Source organism: Macaca nemestrina, chromosome 11 (genome assembly GCF_043159975.1).
Source record: "Macaca nemestrina isolate mMacNem1 chromosome 11, mMacNem.hap1, whole genome shotgun sequence".
NCBI lineage: Eukaryota > Metazoa > Chordata > Mammalia > Primates > Cercopithecidae > Macaca > Macaca nemestrina.
The window spans coordinates 134,319,149-134,338,550 of NC_092135.1; the positions used below are offsets into that span (position 1 = coordinate 134,319,149).

The 19,402-nt window shown below is 45.4% G+C and overlaps 1 protein-coding gene and 1 long non-coding RNA gene across 8 annotated transcripts in view; one reads left to right on the forward strand and one right to left on the reverse strand.

Annotated features, from left to right (window-relative positions):
* The window catches only part of LOC105474002 (ankyrin repeat and SOCS box containing 18), an 84,834-nt gene that overhangs the window by 50,484 nt on the left and 14,948 nt on the right, over positions 1–19,402 (reverse strand). Inside the window, exons 2-3 of one of the 2 annotated variants that reach the window (XM_071073639.1) lie at positions 11,514–11,636; positions 8,007–8,274 (exon numbers count right to left, since the gene is read on the reverse strand). In XM_071073639.1, the coding sequence (XP_070929740.1) occupies positions 8,007–8,274; positions 11,514–11,636 (391 nt within the window). Of the gene's footprint in view, positions 1–8,006; positions 8,275–9,856; positions 10,165–11,513; positions 11,637–19,402 lie in introns of those variants that run through there. The other variant, XM_071073638.1, reaches the window with a different exon arrangement.
* LOC139357261 (uncharacterized) overlaps positions 12,356–19,402 on the forward strand; it is a 108,322-nt gene continuing 101,275 nt past the window's right edge. For 5 of the 6 annotated variants that reach the window (XR_011610163.1, XR_011610168.1, XR_011610167.1 and 2 more), the window contains exon 1: positions 12,356–12,486. This is a non-coding gene — a long non-coding RNA (uncharacterized lncRNA). Of the gene's footprint in view, positions 12,487–12,524; positions 12,846–19,402 lie in introns of those variants that run through there. The other variant, XR_011610165.1, reaches the window with a different exon arrangement.

Below are 19,402 nucleotides of genomic sequence, written 5' to 3' on the forward strand. Positions count from 1 at the left end.
TGTGAAGAAATAATTGCCAAAATATTTCCAAATTGGATGAAAAGCATATAAACCCACAGATCTAAGATACTCAATGAATCCCAAGCATAAGAAACATAAAGAAAACTGGCCTGGTGTGGTGGCTTACACCTCTAAGCCCAGCACTTTGAGAGGCCAAGGTAGGCAGATCATCTGAGGTCAGGGGTTCAAGACTAACCTGGTCAACATGGTGAAACCCTGGCTCTACTAAAAATACAAAAATTAGCTGGTGTGGTGGCATGCATCTGTAATCCCAGTTATTTGGGAGGCTGAGGCAGAAGAATCATGTGCATCCGGGAAGCAGAGGTTGCAGTGAGCTAAGATCATGCCACTGCACTCCAATCTAGGCAACAGAGTGAGACATCATCTAATAATAATAAAAAAGAAACATAAAGAAAACTACATCAAAGCACCTTATAACCAAATTGCTTAAAACCAGTGATTACAGAAAATCTTAAAGCCAGATAAAAGGATATTTATTAGATATGAAAGAACAAAGACAAGAAGGGGATAGCAAATTTCTCATTTTAAAAAATCCAAGTTAGAAGACAGTACAGTTATGGGTCTAAAGTGCAGAAAAAAGAAGAAGAAAATAAAAAACTGAACTGTCAACTCATAATGCTGTATCCAGCAAAAATGCCTTTCAATTACTCAGGTGAAATGAAGACTTTTTCAAACATACAAATGCTGAAAGGACCCATTACCAGTAGACATACAGCACAAGAAATGTTAAAGAAAGCCCTTTAAGCAGAAGGAAAATGATACTAGATGGAATTTTGGAGCTACACAAATACATGAAGGGAACTCGAAGTGGTAACTCTATGAGTAAACACAAACACTTGTTTCTTATTACTTCAATATATTTAAAAGAAAATTCTCTGTTTAAACAAAAATAATAACAATGTATTGCGGGACTTATATGTAGAAGTAAAATGTATATTACCAATAATAGCACAAAGGCCAGGAGGAGAGAAATGGAAGTATACTGCCATATAGTTTTTATACTACACATGAAGTAGAATAGTATTACCTGAGGGTAGAATGTGATAAAGATGTATACTATAAACCCTAAAGAAATCACTTAACACAACAAAAAGTTATATTTAGTAAGCCAAAAAAGGAAGTAAAATGAAATCATTAAAAATGTTCAGAATAGAAGAAGTTAGAAAAGAAGATAAAGAGACAAATAATAGATGAACCAAATAGAAAAGAAATAGACATTTGCTTTAAACCTAACCGTATCAAAATTACATTAAATATGAATGATCTACACCCAATTAAAAAACAGAAACTGTCAGATTGGATTAAAAAAAGCAAGACTCAATTATAATCTGCCTACAAGAAACCCACTTAAAAAATAAAGACACAGGTAAGTTAAAAAATGAAAGGATGGTGTGGTAGGCAGTCTCTAGCATGGTTCCCCACTGAAGTCTATCTTCTGGTATCCATGCTCTTCTCTCCTCTCCTTGAGTACGTGCAGAACATTTGATTTGCTGCTAACCAATAGACTATTGCAAAGGTGACAGGAGATTGTTTCTGTGAATAAATTACAGAAGATTATAACTTCCATCTTGCAAGCAGATCGTCTCTATTGTCTCCTCAGCTTGCATGCTTTGATGAAGCAAGTTTCATGTCAGAGAGGTACACATGACAAATGCTATGGTTGAATGTTTGTGTCCCTCCAAAATTCATGTTGAAACTTAATTCCCAATGTAATAGTATCAAGAGGTGGGTCATTAGGAAGTGATTAGGCCCTCATAGATGGGATTAGTGCCCTTATAAAAGGCCTTGAGGGATTAAATTTGCCTCTTCCATTTTTTCTGCTCCTCCGCCATGTGACAATGCAGCAACACAATGCCATCTTGGAAGCAGAGAACAGGCCCTCACCAGACAGTGAATCTGCTGGCACCTTGATCTGGGACTTCCCAGCCTCTAGGACTGTGAGAAATACATTTTTATTATCATCACCCCTGGCTAAGTGTTCTCGTTATGTTGCTCAGGCTGGTCTCAAACTCCTGGCCTCATGCAGTCCTCCAACCTTGACCTCCCAAAGTGCTGGGATTACAGGGGTGATTCACTGCACCTGACCTAGACCAAAGAATATTACTAAAGATAAATAATTTCATGATGATAAAAAGGTCAATTCTTCAAAAGGACAGAATAATGCTAAGCATTTATGTACCTAATAATAGAGCTTCAAATTACTTGAAACAAAACCCAATAGAACTGCAAAGAGAAACAGACAAATCTACAATTATACTTAGAGAGTTTGACACTCTTCTTTTAATAACTTGTAAAACAAGTCCAGTGAAAATCAGCAAGTATATAGAAATCTTAAACAACACTGTTAGGCAACTTGATTTAATTGACATTTATCACTCCATTGAACACTCCATTGAACATTGAACATGAGAACACTCCATTGAACTACTGCAGAGTATACATTCTTTTCTAGTATACATGAAACGTTTGCCAAGGAATAGCATATCTTGGATCATAAAACAATTCTCAATAAATTTAAAAAGGAGTAAAGTCATACAAAATAAATTCTCTAGCCACAATGGAATTAAATTAGAAATCATATCTGGAAAATCCCCACATATTTGGAAACACAATAACATACTTCTATATAACCCATGATTCAAAAAAAAGGAAAATTAGAAAGTATTTAAAACTGATTGAATGCAAAAACACTCATATTAAAATTTGTGGGATTCAGCTAAAACAGTATGTAGTGAGACATGTATAGCACTAAAAGCCTATATTAAAAAACATGAAAGTTCCTGACTCAATGACATTAGCTTCCACCTTAAGAAACTAGAAAAGAAGAGCCAATGAAACCCAAATGTGAGCAAGAAAGAATAATAGAGAGTGTAGTGGAAATCAATGAAATAGAGAAAAACAATGAAACCAAAAGCAAGACTTACTAGGAGGAAAAGAAGACAAATTCTAGTATCATGAATGAGAGAGGTGATATCACTATAGAATCTACAGCGCTTAAAAGGGTAATAAGGAACAACTTTATGGCAGTAAGTTCAACAACTTAGCTGAAAGAGGTCAATCTCTTAGAAAATACAACTATTAAAGCACTAAAATGCTCACTCAACAAAAAAAAAAAAAAAAAAAAAGAGAGAGAGAAAGAATCTGAGTAGCCCTATAGCTAGTAAAGAAATTAAATTCATAGTTAAAAACCTTATCACAAAAAGACTCATGTCCAGATAGCTTTACTGATGAATTCTACCAAACATTTAAGGAAGAAATAATAATTTTACACAAGGTCTTCCAGAAAATAGAAGAGGAGAGACTACTTCTCAAATTATTTTTGAGGCCAGCATTACTCTGATACCAAAACCAGACAAAGATATTACAAGAAAATAAAACTACAGACCAATATCTTTCATGAACATAGATGTGGATATTAAATATTTTTTCCAGTAAATCAAGCCCAATAATATATAAAAAAGGATAACTCCTCATGATCAAGTGTGGTTTATCCCAGGAATGCAAGGTTAGTTTAACATTTGAAAATTAATCAATATAAAGTATTATATTAACAGACAAAACTTACACCATATGATTATCTCCATATATGTAGAAAAAGCACTTGAGAAAATTCAATATTAATTTGTAATACAAACTGTCAGCAAACTAGAAACAGAAGAGAGTTCTCTATTTCTGAAAAAAGGAATCTGCAAAATTTTACAGCTAATATCATACTTAGTGGTGAATTAATGCTTTCCTTAGGATCAGGAACAAGAAAAATTGTCTGCTCTCACCACTTTTATTCAGCAGTGCACTGAAGGTTCTAGTCAGTGCAATAAAACAAGGAAAAGTAATAAAAGGCATCTAGATTGTAGAAGAAGTAAAATCATATTTATTTATAGATGACATGATTGCTTACAAGAAATCCTGTGGAATTCTACTAGAACAGTGAGTTTAGAAGGGTTATAGGATACAAGGTCAATATGCAAAAATAAATTATTATAAATTTTATATAGTAGCTACACACAATCAGAAATGGAAATTTAAATATACAGTTGACAACAGCATCAAAAATGAAATAATTAGGGATAAATCTTACAAAATATATGCAAACCCTGTACCTTAAAAAACTATCAAACACAGCTGAGAAAAATTAAGGAAGAAATAAATAAATGGAGGAGTATATAGTGTGCATGATTTGAAAGCCTTAATATTTTTATTTTTATTTTTCTCCAAATTGATTTATAGATTTGGACAACATAACCCAGCAGGCTATGTTGTAGAAATGGATGAACTGAATCTAAAATTCATCTGGAAATGCAAAGGAGTTAGAATAGCCAAAACAACTTTGAGAAAGAAGAACAATGGTTGAAAACTTATACTACCTGACTTCAAAATGTATTATAAAGTTACAGTATTCAAGACAGTATGGTATTGGTGTTAAAATAGGCAAATAGAGCAATGAAACAGAATAGAGATGAAGGGGGATGGCTCTGCCATGGCACCCTGGTGACCCTGCACATATCCACATAGGCCACAAAGCAAACCAGTACTGAATCTACGTCTCGGCAGAACACCTGGATACTCCTGGGTTGGATGCTTGTAAGGAGTTGCTATAAGGCCCTTGCCCCCTCGCCTGGCTATGTCCCCTAGGAGGCTGCTATAAGACGGTTTCTCAATGCCTTCTGGATCCTGAGGAGGCAGGGAGCTTCCTGCTTCAGCCCCTTCAGAATAGAGATACAGGCTATGAACCGCTCAGTTCAGAGCTAGGCATGGCTGCTCAGAAATGGGGTATTCTTCAACTTGCGTTGACGTTATCCAGCCCCTTTTGTCTAGGTGTTATCCTTTTTGGTGTGTGGGATAAAGACCGTGAGGAGCCAACACCACTGGCTACTCTTCCTTTCACTGTTTATGTAATAAAGGGGCTCCTCACGTCTTCACCAGGTGAACCAGTCAGACCTTGCCCTGTTTTGCACATGCGTGACAAGACAGCTCAGAAATAAACTCATGCATATATAGTCCATTCATTTTTGACAAAGGTGCAAAGACCGTTTGGTGGAGAAAGGAAGGGTTTAGATGCACATATACTTATTTTCGACTAACTGCTGGAACTGTCAGATATCTACATGCAAAAATAAATAAATAAATCAAAAGCTTCAATCCATACTTCACATCATATTCAGAAATGAACTCAAAATGGATCACAGACTTAAATGTAAAATGTAAAGTTATGAAATTTCTAGAAGAAAATATAAGAGAAAATCTGTGTGACCTTGGGTTAGGCAAAATTTTTTTTAGATACCATAACCCAACATAATCCTTAAAAGAGAAAAAATGGATAAACTGGACTCCATAAAAATTAAGAACTTCTGTTCTTCAAAACACATTGCTAAGAGAATAAAATCTAAGCCAGAGACTGGCAGGTAATACCTATCAATCACATATCTCACAAGAGATTCATATATAGAATATCCCAAGAAACCTCAAAATTAAATAAGAAAACAAAAAACCCAATTTAAAAAATGGGCAAAAGATTTGAACAGACACTTTATCAAAGAAGATACAGTCATGTACCTTATAACAATGGTTTTAGTCAACAACAGACCACATATACAATAGTGGTCCTATAAGATTATACTATACCTTTTCTATGTTTAGATACACAAATACTTCCTATTGTGTTACAATTCCCTACAGTATTCAGTACAGTAGCATGCTGTCCAGTTTTGCAGCCTGGGAGCTAGAGGCTAAACCATATAGCCAAGGGGGGCAGTGGGCTATGCCATCCTGGTTTGTGTAAATATACTCTATGATGTTTACATAATGATGAAACAACACATTTCTGAGAATGTATCCCCATTGTTAAGCCACAGATGACTGTATGTGGATGGCAAGTAAGTTCATGAAACAATGCTCAACATCACTAGTTACCAGGGAAATGAAAATCAAAACTAAAATAAGATATGTCTACACACCTGTTAGAATGTGTACAGTTAAGGCCTGACCATACCACGTATTGGTGAGACCATGAAGCAACTGGAACATGCAGACATCGCTGGTGGGGATGTAAAATGGTACAACTTTGCAAACTAGTTGGGCCATTTCTTAGTTATTATTATTATTATTTTTTGAGACAGGGTCTCAACTCTGTCACCCAGGCTGGAGTGCAGTGGCGTGAACAGGGCTTACTCCTGTGCTCAAGCGATCCTCCCACCTCAGTCCCCTGACTAGCTGGGATTACAGGTGCATGCCAACATGCCTGACTAATTTTTGTATTTTTTGTAGAGACGGGGTTTTGCTGTGTTGCCCAGGCTGGTCTCGAACTCCTGAACTCAAGTGATCTGCCTATCTCGGCCTCCCAAAGTGTGGAAATTACTGGCATGAGCCATCGCACCTAGCCTAACAGTTATGTTCTTAATCATATCATGTGACCTAGCCATTCCAATCCTAGGTATTTATTCAAAAGACATAAAAGCATATGCCTATTCAAAGGCTGGCACACAAATGTGCATGATAACTTTGTAAAAGACCCAGACTGGAAACAATCAAATGTTTCCCAACATATGAATGGATGAGCATACTGTGGTTCATCCATACCACGGACCACTACCCAGGAATAAAAGGAATGAACTATGGATACACACAGCAACATAGATGAATCTCAAAATAATTATGTCGAGCGAGAGAAGCCAGATAAAAGACTGCAGATTCCATTTATACAAAATTCTAGAAAATTCAGACTAAGCCAAGTAATAAAAAGCAGACGCTAGGGATGGAGAATAAGGAAGGGGCCAGTGGGAGGGAGAACCGTGGGCACCGCGAGGCCACAGGGACAATGATAAATATCTGCCCTCCACGGACTGTGGGGTGTTGCACGAGTGTATAATCTGAGGAATTTATCAAATTGTACGCCTTAAACACGTGCGGCTTGCTGAATGTCAATCACACTTCGGTAAAGCTGCTTTTAAAGAGCATTGCTAGAACCTTGTTTCCTTCCTCATTCACAAGACTGGCGGGGGTCCACGTGGCCCTCTGAGTCCCCCCTCTGAACTCAGGTGACCTTTCTTAGGTGGGTCCCCTGGCTGGGTCCCTGAGTGCCCAGTAGCCCCGCCTGCCTGCATTGCTGCCCCTGCTGGGCAGGACATCCAGCAGCTTTGACAGTCGGTGGAGAAGCAGCAAGGGCGACGCGGTTTCTGAGAGCCGCACGGGTTCCCAGCGCTAAACGTGGGCGACTTTCCTTACTCTTCCCCTAGAGACAGAAGGTCACGCAATGACAACTCCAAGGGCAGGGGCTGGAGCATTCTAACAGAAATGTCAAGATGACACAATGCAAGCCGAGAAACCCCACCACGAGTCCCGTACAAAGACACATGGCCCCGCTTCTTCTCCGAGCCCCGGAGCACCCGCTGGGAGGGCGCTCTCCAGGGACGGGGGCTGTGGGACCCCCAGACCCCGCGCCCGGGCGCGAACTGGCTGCGCGGCCGCTGGGCCTCCCTAGAGGCCGGCACAGCTCCGTTTCCGAGCGGGCCTGGAAGCCCCGCCCGAGGAGCTAACCATTTATGTCACACTGTGACAATTATTCTGCATAAAATTATCATTAAAAACCCTAATTTTTCAGCCTCCAACCCCGCCAGTGGCCTTTTAGCATCCCCGGCGCCGGCGGCTGGGCCGTGATCACCGCGCTCATTACCTCGGCGTGGCGCCTCCCGCGCGCGCTCGCAATCAAGCGCTAATTAAACCCGCGGGGGCCGGGGCGCGGGACGAGGGCCGGGAGGTGCCGGGTCTGGGGTCCCGGGTCAGGGGTCTTGGCTCTGGGTCCCGAAGCAGGGGCCAGGGTAGGGACGGGGCGGATGCGGCCCTGGGGATCCAGTGTACAGAGTCAAGGGTGCAGGGTCTGGGTCCGGAGGCGGGGGCTGGGACGGAGGCGGAGGCGGGGTCGGGGGCCTGGGGGAGTGGTCTGGTCTTGGGGTGGGGCGGGCGCCGCGGGCCTGACCTGAGGTCCTTACCCGAGCGAGGCGACCGTGCGGCAGAGGTGCAGAGGCGCCAGGCCCTCTGCGCTGAGCAGGTCGGGGTCGGCGCGGTGCTGCAGCAGCAGGCGGGCGCAGGCGGTGTGGCCCCCGAGGCAGGCCTCGTGCAGGGCGCCGCGGCCGCCGGGGCTGGTGTCGGGGTCTGCGCCGCGGCCGAGCAGGTATCGCACGCAGGCGGCGTGGCCGTGGGCCGCGGCGATGCACAGGGGCGTGGTGAGCTCGCGCTTGTATTCCAGGGTCCAGAGGCCTGCGGGGAGGGAGGTGGAATGTAAGGTCGGGGAGGTTAGTGGTGGTGGTGGTGGGCGGTGTTCATTAAGGCGGAAAGAGGGTGAAGCGTCTCTTAAAGGTAGGTACCAGGTGGGCATGTAGGGAGAAGAGCATAGAATCAGAGACGCACAGAGACAGAGAGCAGAGAGACACACTGGGAAGAGACAGGCGGAGACAGAGGAAGAAATACGAAGGAGAGATTGAAGGCTAAAACGGAGCCAGAGAGATGGGGCGCCAGGTATTGAGAAGCAAGAGGGTTTTGCCAAATACGGGGGTGACTGGGAAATGGGGTCAGTTAAAAGCTGTCCAAGCAGGGTGCACGGTAGGCGAATTTAAGTGAGGAATCCACCCGTTCCAGGCCCTGAGTTAGGGCAGCTTGACAGAGGAAAGTGGGTTGTGGAATTTTCCCGAATCCAGTACTCCCTTGCTGAGCCCCAAACTTGTCCCTTTGTCATTAAGAAGAGACAACGCACAAAACAAACTGACCCACACATCACCAAGGTTGTTCAAGAAAAGGACTCAGAGAAAGTTTAGCTCTCTTGCAAGTGGCTGAGTTTTTAGAAGCACGCTTTGATGTGGCGGTCCACATTCAGCACAATTCTGGTTTGTTTCTTTGCGCTTTTTAGGGGTGTGTGTGTGTGTGTGTGTATAGGGTTGCTCTTTCTTGAGGGATGAATGGAGCAGGTGCTACACATTTTTACTTCTCTGAAAACTTTGGCACTTTCAAAAAGCCCGTGGAAGGTTGTTAGCGGCCAGGAGCGCTCGTGGAAATGGGGGACGTAGTCCCTGGTGAATACACATCAAGGGGCAGGATTTCACATGGCAGGAAGGCCTTCTGATAATGATGGAAGAATCGATACCGTGGCTGTAATGAGCCGCAGAGGAGACCCTTTTCACAGGCCACCTCCTTCCTGGGACCCATGCTGAGCAGCCTTGAAAGCCCATTCATTAATTACCTACCTGCATGTGGTGCCAGTTCCAGCCGCCCCGAGTCCCCAAGGCCCAGCCTGGAGCTTGTTGCGCACTCGGTGGGGGAAGGGGGAGCTGTGGGACTGGCGTGGAATGGTGGTGGCCAGAGGCCCTGGGAACGTGGACCTGCATGGGTTTGAGCTGCCCTTCCCGGTGAAGACCAGGTCCGATCTGGAGGGGGTGATGGATGTACTCTATCTACACTGTTATCCCGGTGGTAACAATAACCTACATTCCTGCAGGCGCCAGCTCTTGGTTTTTTGATTCGATTCGTTTTTTTGAGAGATGAAAACTATTTACTGCCTTCTCTGGGGAATGCTAAGTCCCCAACCCAGCCCCACCTGACCCTAGCAGGTCAGTAAACCCGCTCTGGATTCCTGAGTCTTCCTAGGGACTGATGGGAAGAAGCCGTAGGTGGGGATCTAGCTCAGCCACAGTATGGGCTAGCACCGTCTCCATGTCCTTGGTGATGCAGTCAGGAAGCCTGAATCCGCTTTCTGTAACTCCCGCCCTCTGGTCCCAGTTCTGCCACCAGGAGGGACATGGATTAAGGCTTCTCTGCATGTTGTGCGTCCCTCTAAGCATCAGCTCACCCATGTCAGTGCTCTCTATGACTGCGGGCTGGATGGGCCGGCATTCCATCACGGAGGGGCACTGAGGTGGTGGCCACTGGGGACCTGCTCCGTGTGCTCAATTCCCCACCAGGGGAGCTGGAATTGGCCACCGGGAAGTCTTTTCATGGGAGAGCACGTGGGGCCACTGTTTTCAAACAGGGTCTGGTCGTTTCTGCTGCTGGATCTGCTGCCGGGCAGTCAGGTGGCTGTGCTGAAGGAGACTGGAATCCAGGCAGCCTGAGCTTGCCTCCCTCTCTTCCCAGCCTGTGCGGAGGCCTGGGGCCACTACTCACGTGGTGGCTGCGGTTTCCTCCATATCAGCCCACATCCCTTCACTGTGGGCGTGCCCCGGCGTCCTGTTGTCCAGGTGTGCCACAGGACAGCAGCAGAACTTAGGGGTAGGAAGACTCAGGAGGGAAAGAGGAACCTGATTTTGGATACAGAATGTGCAAATGATGGGTGAACATGACTATCTATTTGAAACGGTGACATTTGTGTGTGTGTATGTCCGGGGCTGCAGTTGGTATTTTTGGCCTGGGATAGGTGAGGGAGAGGAGGCCCAGAAGGACTCCGCTGGGACATGCAGCCCCGACAGGAACTGCCATTTGCCTTTCTCACAGCCCCCACTGCCTCACTGATTGGCAGAAGCTGCTTGGCCCACTGACAGTGTTTTGAGTTTATTCTCTTCTCCCATGTGAGGTATAAACAGAACTGTGTCAGTTCTTTGGAAGCCGACCTTCCTCATTCTTTGCCTGCCGGAGCTTAAGAATCAGGGACATGGGACACTGGCCACCGGCCACTGACCTCAGATTCTCAAATCCCATGGTCTGGGAGAGCTGCTGTAGATTCCAACGCATGAACCTTCCTGGTAAATATGTTGCATCTGAGCCGGTGGCAGGTGGGGTGCCCAAAGCAGTGCCAGCCGAGAAAGGCCTGGATGCAGCATGGTGGTCAGCAAGCGTCTGCACATCCTGAGTAGGCAGGGAGAGGAGGGGACCTCTCTCCACTTGGGAGGTCTGCTTGTCTGCCCAGCGCACAGTCACCATGTTCAGGCAGCAAGAGCACCGGCAGACATGTACGAAGTCAGGACCTCTGGTTTCTTCCCCTTTCCTTCCCCATTCTTGGGATTCCCTAGATTCCAGGAGGAGGATCTACAGAGAGCCCTGGGGTCCTTCCTCTACTGGTGCTGGCTGTGACCCGGTCACCCTGCTGTAGCTGTGACATTTGCAGATTCATAGAAGAACCTCACACAGAGCTGTGTGCCAGAGGCTGCTCCAGGCGGAATTGAAGGAGAGACTTTCCTTCTTCAGCGCCCACCTCCCTGGCTGCCAGATGCAGGCACAGGCAGCTCTGCACCCAAACCAATGTTCCTTTGTAAAGACGAGGCACACACAGCGTCATCGGACAGGCATTCCCGCCAATCGCTGCTTTGCCTTTCCAGTTGGATCTCTTATAGGCCATCACTTAAAACGTACACTTTAAAACTACTGCAGAGCAAACTTCGTCAGATGTCCTTTTCTTGTATAGGTTAAACCCAGTGCCACTGTGCCCAGTCTACACGCGGGAGCCTTACATTCCAGGAGAGTATTAGTAGCCCCTTAAAAATAAATGACTGAGCTTTAAAGAACAAGGGTACCTGACAGTCCAAACGTGGCTGGAGATTTCACCTGCCATTCCATCTCATCCTTATTGATCTCAAACACCACATTGGCATCCTGGAAGAACTGGTCCATGAGGGGCTTCAGATGCTCCAGGTCCCCTGCGACCAGGGCAGTGTGATATTCCAGCACTGGAGACCCTGCTCTAGCTTGCGGCTCCTTCTCTGTCTTTTGAAAGATTTGAAGTTTTCCTCTCTCTGGCTCTGGCTGTCTCTCCATTACAATACCGTCGATTTCAGTTCAGGAACGGGAAAGATGGTCTTATGGAGTGTGAGCTATTTCTATTGTCATTACTCAATTGTCATCCAGTTGGGGCTCGATGGTGGTGTATTTATAACTCCTGTGGGCTCTGATGTGATAATGGTTACTTGATATGACCAGGGGCATGTGAGCACTGGGATGTTGCAGTGCTGAGCCACCCCCTTTGTGATGATATAGATGCTAATTCCGGAGATAGAACACATCTGGATAGCTCCAAATCTACTCTCCATGCACTGAGGGCAGACTCCCAGCACACATTTAATTGTGATGGACTTGTTTATCCTGCTGTTGGGCAGATGATTCCCCAGTCTTAATTAGCATTGAATTTACCTGTTTATGTGGAGTAAGAGACTCACTTATAAATATGATGTCAGTGACCAGAATACTTAGCAAATAAGTAATATCTTCTCAGATTTTTTTTTTAAAGTACTATATTTAGAATCTGGAAATAAAAGTCTTAAGCTCAGAGGAAAGAAACAAATATTTATGAAGCACCCATTGTATACCAGTTGCTTTTTAAGTATTACCATATTTATTTATTTACTCCCAATAACAACCACATGAAGGAAATAGCATGACCACGGCCTCTTGGCAAGCTAGCAGCTATGCTGTGATTGGAACTCACGTGCGTCTGTCTCAAGAGTCCGTCCTCTGTCCCCCACACCACTCTGCTGGCTTCCAGTTCATCAGGTAGGACCTACTCAGAACTGGGTCAGCACTGTCAGGAGCCACTTTCCAGAGAGGGCTCTTGGCTGCCCAGGATTTAGTCTCTCTCCAAGTGAAGGCGGTGCCACGTAGCAGGACCTACTCGCAGGGTGATAGGGCTGAAAGGGTCTGTCTGCTGTCACTAGTCGGCGCTCTCCACTCCCAGCTCTTGTATGGTTTGGGTGCTATGAATGGTTTCTACATTTATAAATAGTTGGGAAAAATCAAAAGAAGAATAATGTTTCATGATACTCACGGCAACCCTCCACCTCCTGGGTTCAAGTGATTCTCCTACCTCAGCCTCCTGTGTAGCTGAGACTACAAGCATGTGCTGCCACGGCCAGGTAATTTATTATTATTATTATTATTTTTTGTAGAGATGGGGTTTCACCATGTTGACCAGGCTCGTCTCGAACTCTTGATCTCAAGTGACCCGCCCACCTCGGTCTCCCAAAGTGCTGAGATTACAGGCATGAGGCACCGTGTCTGGCCAATCCCAGCACTTTGGGAGGTCGAGATGGGAGAATTGATTGAGTCCAGGAGTTTGAGACCAGGCAAGAGAGCAAGAGTCACCCCATCTCTCCAAAAAAAAAAAAAAAAAAATTAGCTGGGCATGGTGATGTGCACCTGTGGTCCCAGCTATTTGGGAGGGTGAGGTGGGGAGGATCACTAGAACTCGAGGCTATAAGGAACCATGATTGTGCCACTGTACTCCAGCCTGGGCAGTGAAGTGAGACCCTGTCTCAAAAAAAAGTAATTACTACCTGAAATAAGTGAGACTTCTCTTTCTTGGTTTGAAGGGTGTCTTTTTGCTTTTTATCCCATCCATGTTCTCTTTGCCAGACCAGTAATGAGCAGATGTGTGTTCCAAGGGTTGTGGCCAGCCTGAGGATGTGTGAGGGAGGCCCCACTGGACACTGCAAATGACCAAGTTCCAGATAAGTGTCCCTGGGTGTTAGGAGGCTCCATGGGACAGATAGGGGGTTCCCAAAGACATGATCAGGGGTGCTGGTACCTGTGAATTTCTTTCAGGGATGGATAACTGATCCCCAAATGTGTGTCCCTTGCTGAAGATGAGAAATGCCACATTTTTTTTTTTCGAATGAATGGTAACAGTTCTTGATTAGTAACTTATGAGTTATTTACTAAGGTTTGGTTCAGGGCTTTATTTTATTGTCAAAAAATTAAGTAAGCTCATTTTTTTCTTGTAATATAAATCATATGCACTTCCTTCCTTCCTTCTTTTTTTTTTTTTTTGAGACAGAGTCTTGCTCTGTAACTCAGGCTGGAGTGCAGCAGTGTGATCTCTGCTCACTGCAACCTCTGCCTCCAGGGTTCAAGTGATTCTCTTGCTTCAGCCTCCTGAGTAGCTGGGATTACAGATTCTCGCCCCCACACCCAGCTAATTTTTTTATTTTTAGTAGAGACAGGGTTTCACCTTGTTAGCTAGGCTGGTCTCAAATTCCTGACCTCAGGTGATCTGCCTACTTTGGTCTCCCAAAGTGCTGGGATTACAGGTGTGAGCCACTGTGCCTGGCCTGTTTTTCTTTCTTTCTTTCAACCATTCTTGTTTTTCCCCACTAGGAGGTTGGAATGGGCCAATGATGGTGAGCGACAGAGTTCTTTGGCTTGTGCACATGAGTTATAATACAAACTATGTGAGCAGAGGCTGGAGGGAGGTGAAAGGGTCAGGAGAGCTTTGCCTGGATGAGCAGAGAGAAGGGCAGTGGAGTATGTGCCCGGGAGAGCTAAGCAGACCCTCGCCCAGGGAGGTGGGCATTAGCATGAGCCCCCATTTGCTCATGGCCAGTGTTAGACCTGGGGACCCATGGGATCCCATCCCCACATGGTGTTGCAGGAAGCAACAGCAGAGAAGCAACAGGAAAAGAGATGCGAAATAAAGGAATACAGCTCACTGGGCTGCGCATCCTTGGTCACAGTCGAGCTTCCTAAGCTTCCTCTTATGCTAGTTTCTTCTCTCTCATTCTTCTCTGAACACAAAGGCTGCCCTGTGACTCCCCCTACCTCTCGTTAAGTGCCCCCCGACCTCTGAGTGTCCAATCAGAGCAGGCTTTCTGTGTGGGCTCTTTATTTGGAAGAGTAACCTGGCCTTTGGGTTGCCCCTTTCACCAAGATCTTTTGTAACTAAGGGGTGCCCAGCAAAGGGAGACCTTTGATTTTCCTTACAAGAGGTTGCAGCAAAGGGTGGAGTAGAAATCACACACATTTATGGTTTGATATAGAGGTGTCTTGACCCTTGTTGTAGAACCCTTGTTCTGACCCTTGTTACAAGCATGAGTTTATGTGCACAGACTGACCCCAGGCCTGGAGGTTCACCCAAATGATAAAACCCACCTCTCTTCTACAGAGGAGGGCTGCAGGGTGCTGGGTGGGGAGGGACGAGGCCACGTTTGGACATCTATGATGCAGCGGGGTTAAGAGACAGGGGCTGTGCCATGAAAGCTGAGGAGCTCACACGGGTGAGAGTCAACCTCAGCTGGGTGTCGGGGGAGACTTGGCCACAACCCCAGTTGGTTGCCATGCGGGTCGTGAGTTTTTTTTTTTTTTTTACCATGTTTATCTGACCTCTGGGCAAAGACTCAGTTCTGAGGCTGCAGAAGGGCCCACTGGGCTTAGCTTTTGGGGGGTCAGGGCCAGCTGCCCTCGGGGGCTAGTGCTCCCTGGACACCCACTGTTAGAGACTGTGTCAGATGTATCCCTGCAGGTGGTTACCCTTGAGGTCATTTGCAGGTGATGAAACTGGAACTCACAGATTCAGTTACCTTTCTCAAGGTTTCTCAGTCCTGACAAAGCTGTGCCCAAGCACCTTCCCGTGAGTACAAGGGCTTCCTACCTTGCCCTCACTGTTGTCCCTGGAGCACGCCACACCTTAGCATAGGGATCTGCAGTCCCCGGATAGCGCCTTCCTCTCTGCAGGTGTCTGTGCAGGCTGTTCCTTCTGCCTGCGGTTCTTATTTTCCCCTCCTTGCCTGGCCAGCCTCATTCATCCTCCAACACAGCTTAGCCTCCCTTGACCTCCAAGACCAGTCCTGATGTCTGTCCTTGCCTCCTGACTGTGGCACTGGGCACTCTAACTATTACTGCTGGTTCCTTGTCTGTGTCCCACTTCACCATGAGCTTTTTGGAGGACGGTGGGGGCTGTCTCTTCCTCTCTGGGAAGTTCTCCATGCCCTGCATGGTGTTCCACACAGAGAACGTCTTCAGTGTCAATAAGGGAGAGAGCGAATGGACTGGACTCTTTGAAATTTGCTCAATGTTAAAATTCCTCAGTGGTTCTTGCTCTTATTCTTGGCCATCTGTTGCCTTTCGCCCTTAGGGAAGAACACCATAGTAACGTGGACGCTCCGCTGGCCTGGGGCAGATCTTGGGTGCTCAGTGTGGGGACTTACCTCAGATCTGTGGACCTCACTGCACAGCCCATCTTCTCCCACCTGTAGAGATCCTTACCAGGTTTTGTAAGAAGACCTGGTCTGGCACAGTAGGTCATGCCTATGATCCCAGCACTTTGGCGGGTGGATCACTTGAGGTCAGGAGTTCAAGACCAGCCTGGCCAACATGGTGAAACCCTGTCTCTGCTAAAAATACAAAAGGAGTATAATGTATGCCTAGGAGGCATAGGTTGCAGTGGGCCGAGATAATGCCACTGCACTGCAGCTTGGGTGACAGAGTGAGACTCCGTCTCAAAAAAAAAAAAAAAAAAAAAAATCTTGGCTACCGTATGCTCCCTGAGAACTCTTTAAAACCTTGTTTCACATGTTTTTAAAGTTTATCTCCCTTATCCACATCATCAGTAGCAAAAGCAGCATCAATGTTATCAATGGGAACAGCAGAGATTTTTTTGACAAAGAACCCACTGTGTATGTAGGACTCTGCTGGGGCAGTGGAAAATGCATCAGTAAAGAAGAAATGGACCGTATTTGTTAGGAACTTAGAACCTTCATTGGAGATCAAATGCGTTTGCATGCATAAAATGACCAACAGTAACACAGTGGAGACCATGTCCCTTCTCAAATGTCCGCCAGAACAACATGATGGGCTTCGGGCTCATCTCCTTCCCCTTCAGTTATGTATTCCGTAGTTGCACTATTCATTTCCCCGCAATATGAAGCTCTCGGGGTCTTTCCTTTCTCTAAGCATAGCCATTTTGCCATTTTAGTTTTTCTCGGACTGATTGTTCGTGATTAGATACATTTCTGAAGGACTTACTCATGCACAGCTATAATCTGATCCAACTTGAACCTGTGTTTCACTTTAAACTAGCAAATTTTCTGATGCCTGATATAGCTTGTCATTGGTTATTTTTAAAAGGGGTGGGACACTGGAGGTAAGTCCAGGGATAAAAGCCATTCCACACTGCACCAGATGCTAAATTTAGCTTTCCAGTGTTATTTATCAACAGCTCCCTAAATATCCAAGCTTGATTTCAGTAGGTAAGGCATCGTAGTCAAGAAACAGACTTTTTTTTTTTTCCCCGAGAGCTTTAAAAATAGCTCATGGTAGATAGCATTAGTTCATAAGTAGGACATGCAGATAACTTCATAAGCATGGCAGAGAGCTGTCTTTTTTTTTTAAAGAACAATAATAGCCACATGTTGATGATTGCATTAAAACAAACAAACCTGAAAACCAACCCATTCATTCATTCATTTTCATTCATTCATTCAATAAGCATTTATTTAATCTTTTTTATGTTTTAGGGTGAGTCTTAAGGTTTGAGGGTTTGAAGGCAAAAAACCTAATAATACCCCTGCCTACAAGGATCAAACAGGAGAAAGCAAGGAGCGGAGGACTCCAGCAGACAGAAGTTCTTTAGCTTTCTTTCCCAGCAGCTGAACGATGTCCTGTAGTGGCGTGAATAACACTGTTTTCTGACCCAGTGCTCTCGACTGTGGTCTTTGTTGCCTGCCGCCTTCACATTATCTATAGCTTGCTTGGGTCAGGTCATTTTAATCTCATTATTTTTTTGGTCCTCACCCTTCTCCGCTTAGTCAAAGCCAATACATAGCCTCAAGATACAACTCAGGTTTTATCTTCTTTGCCAACTTTAGCACATATACAAATTCAACTTCTTTCAAAAGTGAATTTGTATATGAAGTTGCTGAACAATTGTCAAAGTCTTTGAGGAACTGTGATAAAACAAAAAAAGGACCAGAAGTCTAGAGGTTTAGTTTTCAAATGGAAAGAGACTTTGGATTGCTCAGACTGATGATCTTGACATTAGACCTGGGCAAGATCCCTACACGGATTATGAAAAAGATGGTCTGGGAGCATTTAGAAAACGGAGTGGAATCACCTGGAGCTCCGTGAGTCACTAGGAACATGTCGGGGTGGACTAGAATTTTCTTCTGTGACAGGGTTATCATAAATATGCGGAGGGGGTATAGACAACAACCTGCAATGCCAGTTTCATGACAGCCTCTTGGAGGAGATGGAAGCAGTGTGAGTCTTTCTTTAGGAAACTTTGGCTAAATAATGCAAACTGGAGAAATAATGCACACGATGCCTTGACAGCAGTGGTTCAAACCTTGGCTGCAAAAATGAATCACCTGGGGAACTTTAAAAAACACGATGCCTGGAGCCCACCTGGGAGTTTCAGGCATAATGGGCTGGAGGTGCAGCCTGGGCATCAGGACTGTTAAAAAGTCCCCCGGTGGCTGGGCGTGGTGGCTCACGCCTGTAATCCCAGCACTTTGGGAGGCTGAGGCAGGTGGATCACCTGAGGTCAGGAGTTTGAGATCAGCCTGGCCAACATAGTGAAACCCTGTCTCTGCTAAAAATACAAAAATTGGCCAGGCAAGGTGGCATGTGCCTGTAGTCCCAGCTACTTGGGAGGCTGAGGCAGGAGAATCACTTGAGCCCAGGAGGCAGAGGTTGTGGTGAGCTGAGATCATGGCACTGTACTCCAGCCTGGGCAACAGAGCAAGACTCTGTCTCCAAAACAAAAAAAAAGAGTCCCCAGGAACTTCTACCATGCAGCCAAGTTTGAGAACCATTGCTGTGAAAGGCAGGCGTGGAATCTGTGACCCTTTCAATGCAGTGTGGAATGGCTTTTATCCCTGGACTTACCTCCATTCTGTGTGATACATATCGTGATTTGAATACATATGTGGAAAGTTAGCGATCAGATGGGTGGCATGGAGCGTGACACAGCCAAGATTCCAATAGGTCTCAACAGATCAGAGCAAAAGGCTGATTCAATCAATGCCGCAAGGCAGTGTTCAAACCCCAGGCCCATAGGAATCTGTTATCCTTGCGAATCGCGTGGCTGAAACAGCGACTCACTGCTATGGGTTCCCTGTTTGGGGCACTAGAAGTTTATTTCTCTTGTTTTCAGGTTCAGATGTTGTTGGTTGTTTTGATGCATTGATATTTATACCCGAATTTAGATGGCATAAATGCAGCAAATTATTTGAAAACATTCAAAGCATGTCTGTACAGTAAGAGTAACTCATGTCAGACAGATGACCATTTAAGTTCCCTTTCTCATTGGCACTCTTGGCTTTGTAGAACTGAGCGTCCCTCTGAGAACTCCTGAGAGCCCCTGTGCTTTGCTTCCTGGTGTTGTCCTTGACCTCTGTGTTTGCTTGCACTGTGTACCTTCCGCTCTCCTCCCACAATGGCGGCCACCATGGGCTTCTTTGATTTTTCTTGGTTGGTTGGTTTGTTTTCAAGCTAGCCCACTAATAGCATCACTTAGTGTATCTGGCAATCACAGTGAGGATGTGATGGGGTCCATCACAGTTTGCACAGCCTTATTCCACTTTTCACTTCCATGTCTGTTTCCTTTCTCTCTGGTACAGCCATGGAAATCCTCCCCCTTTTTTCTTCAGTGTTGTTCTGTGCGTTGCCAGGGCCCGTGGGGTTTCAACGTCTACTCCAG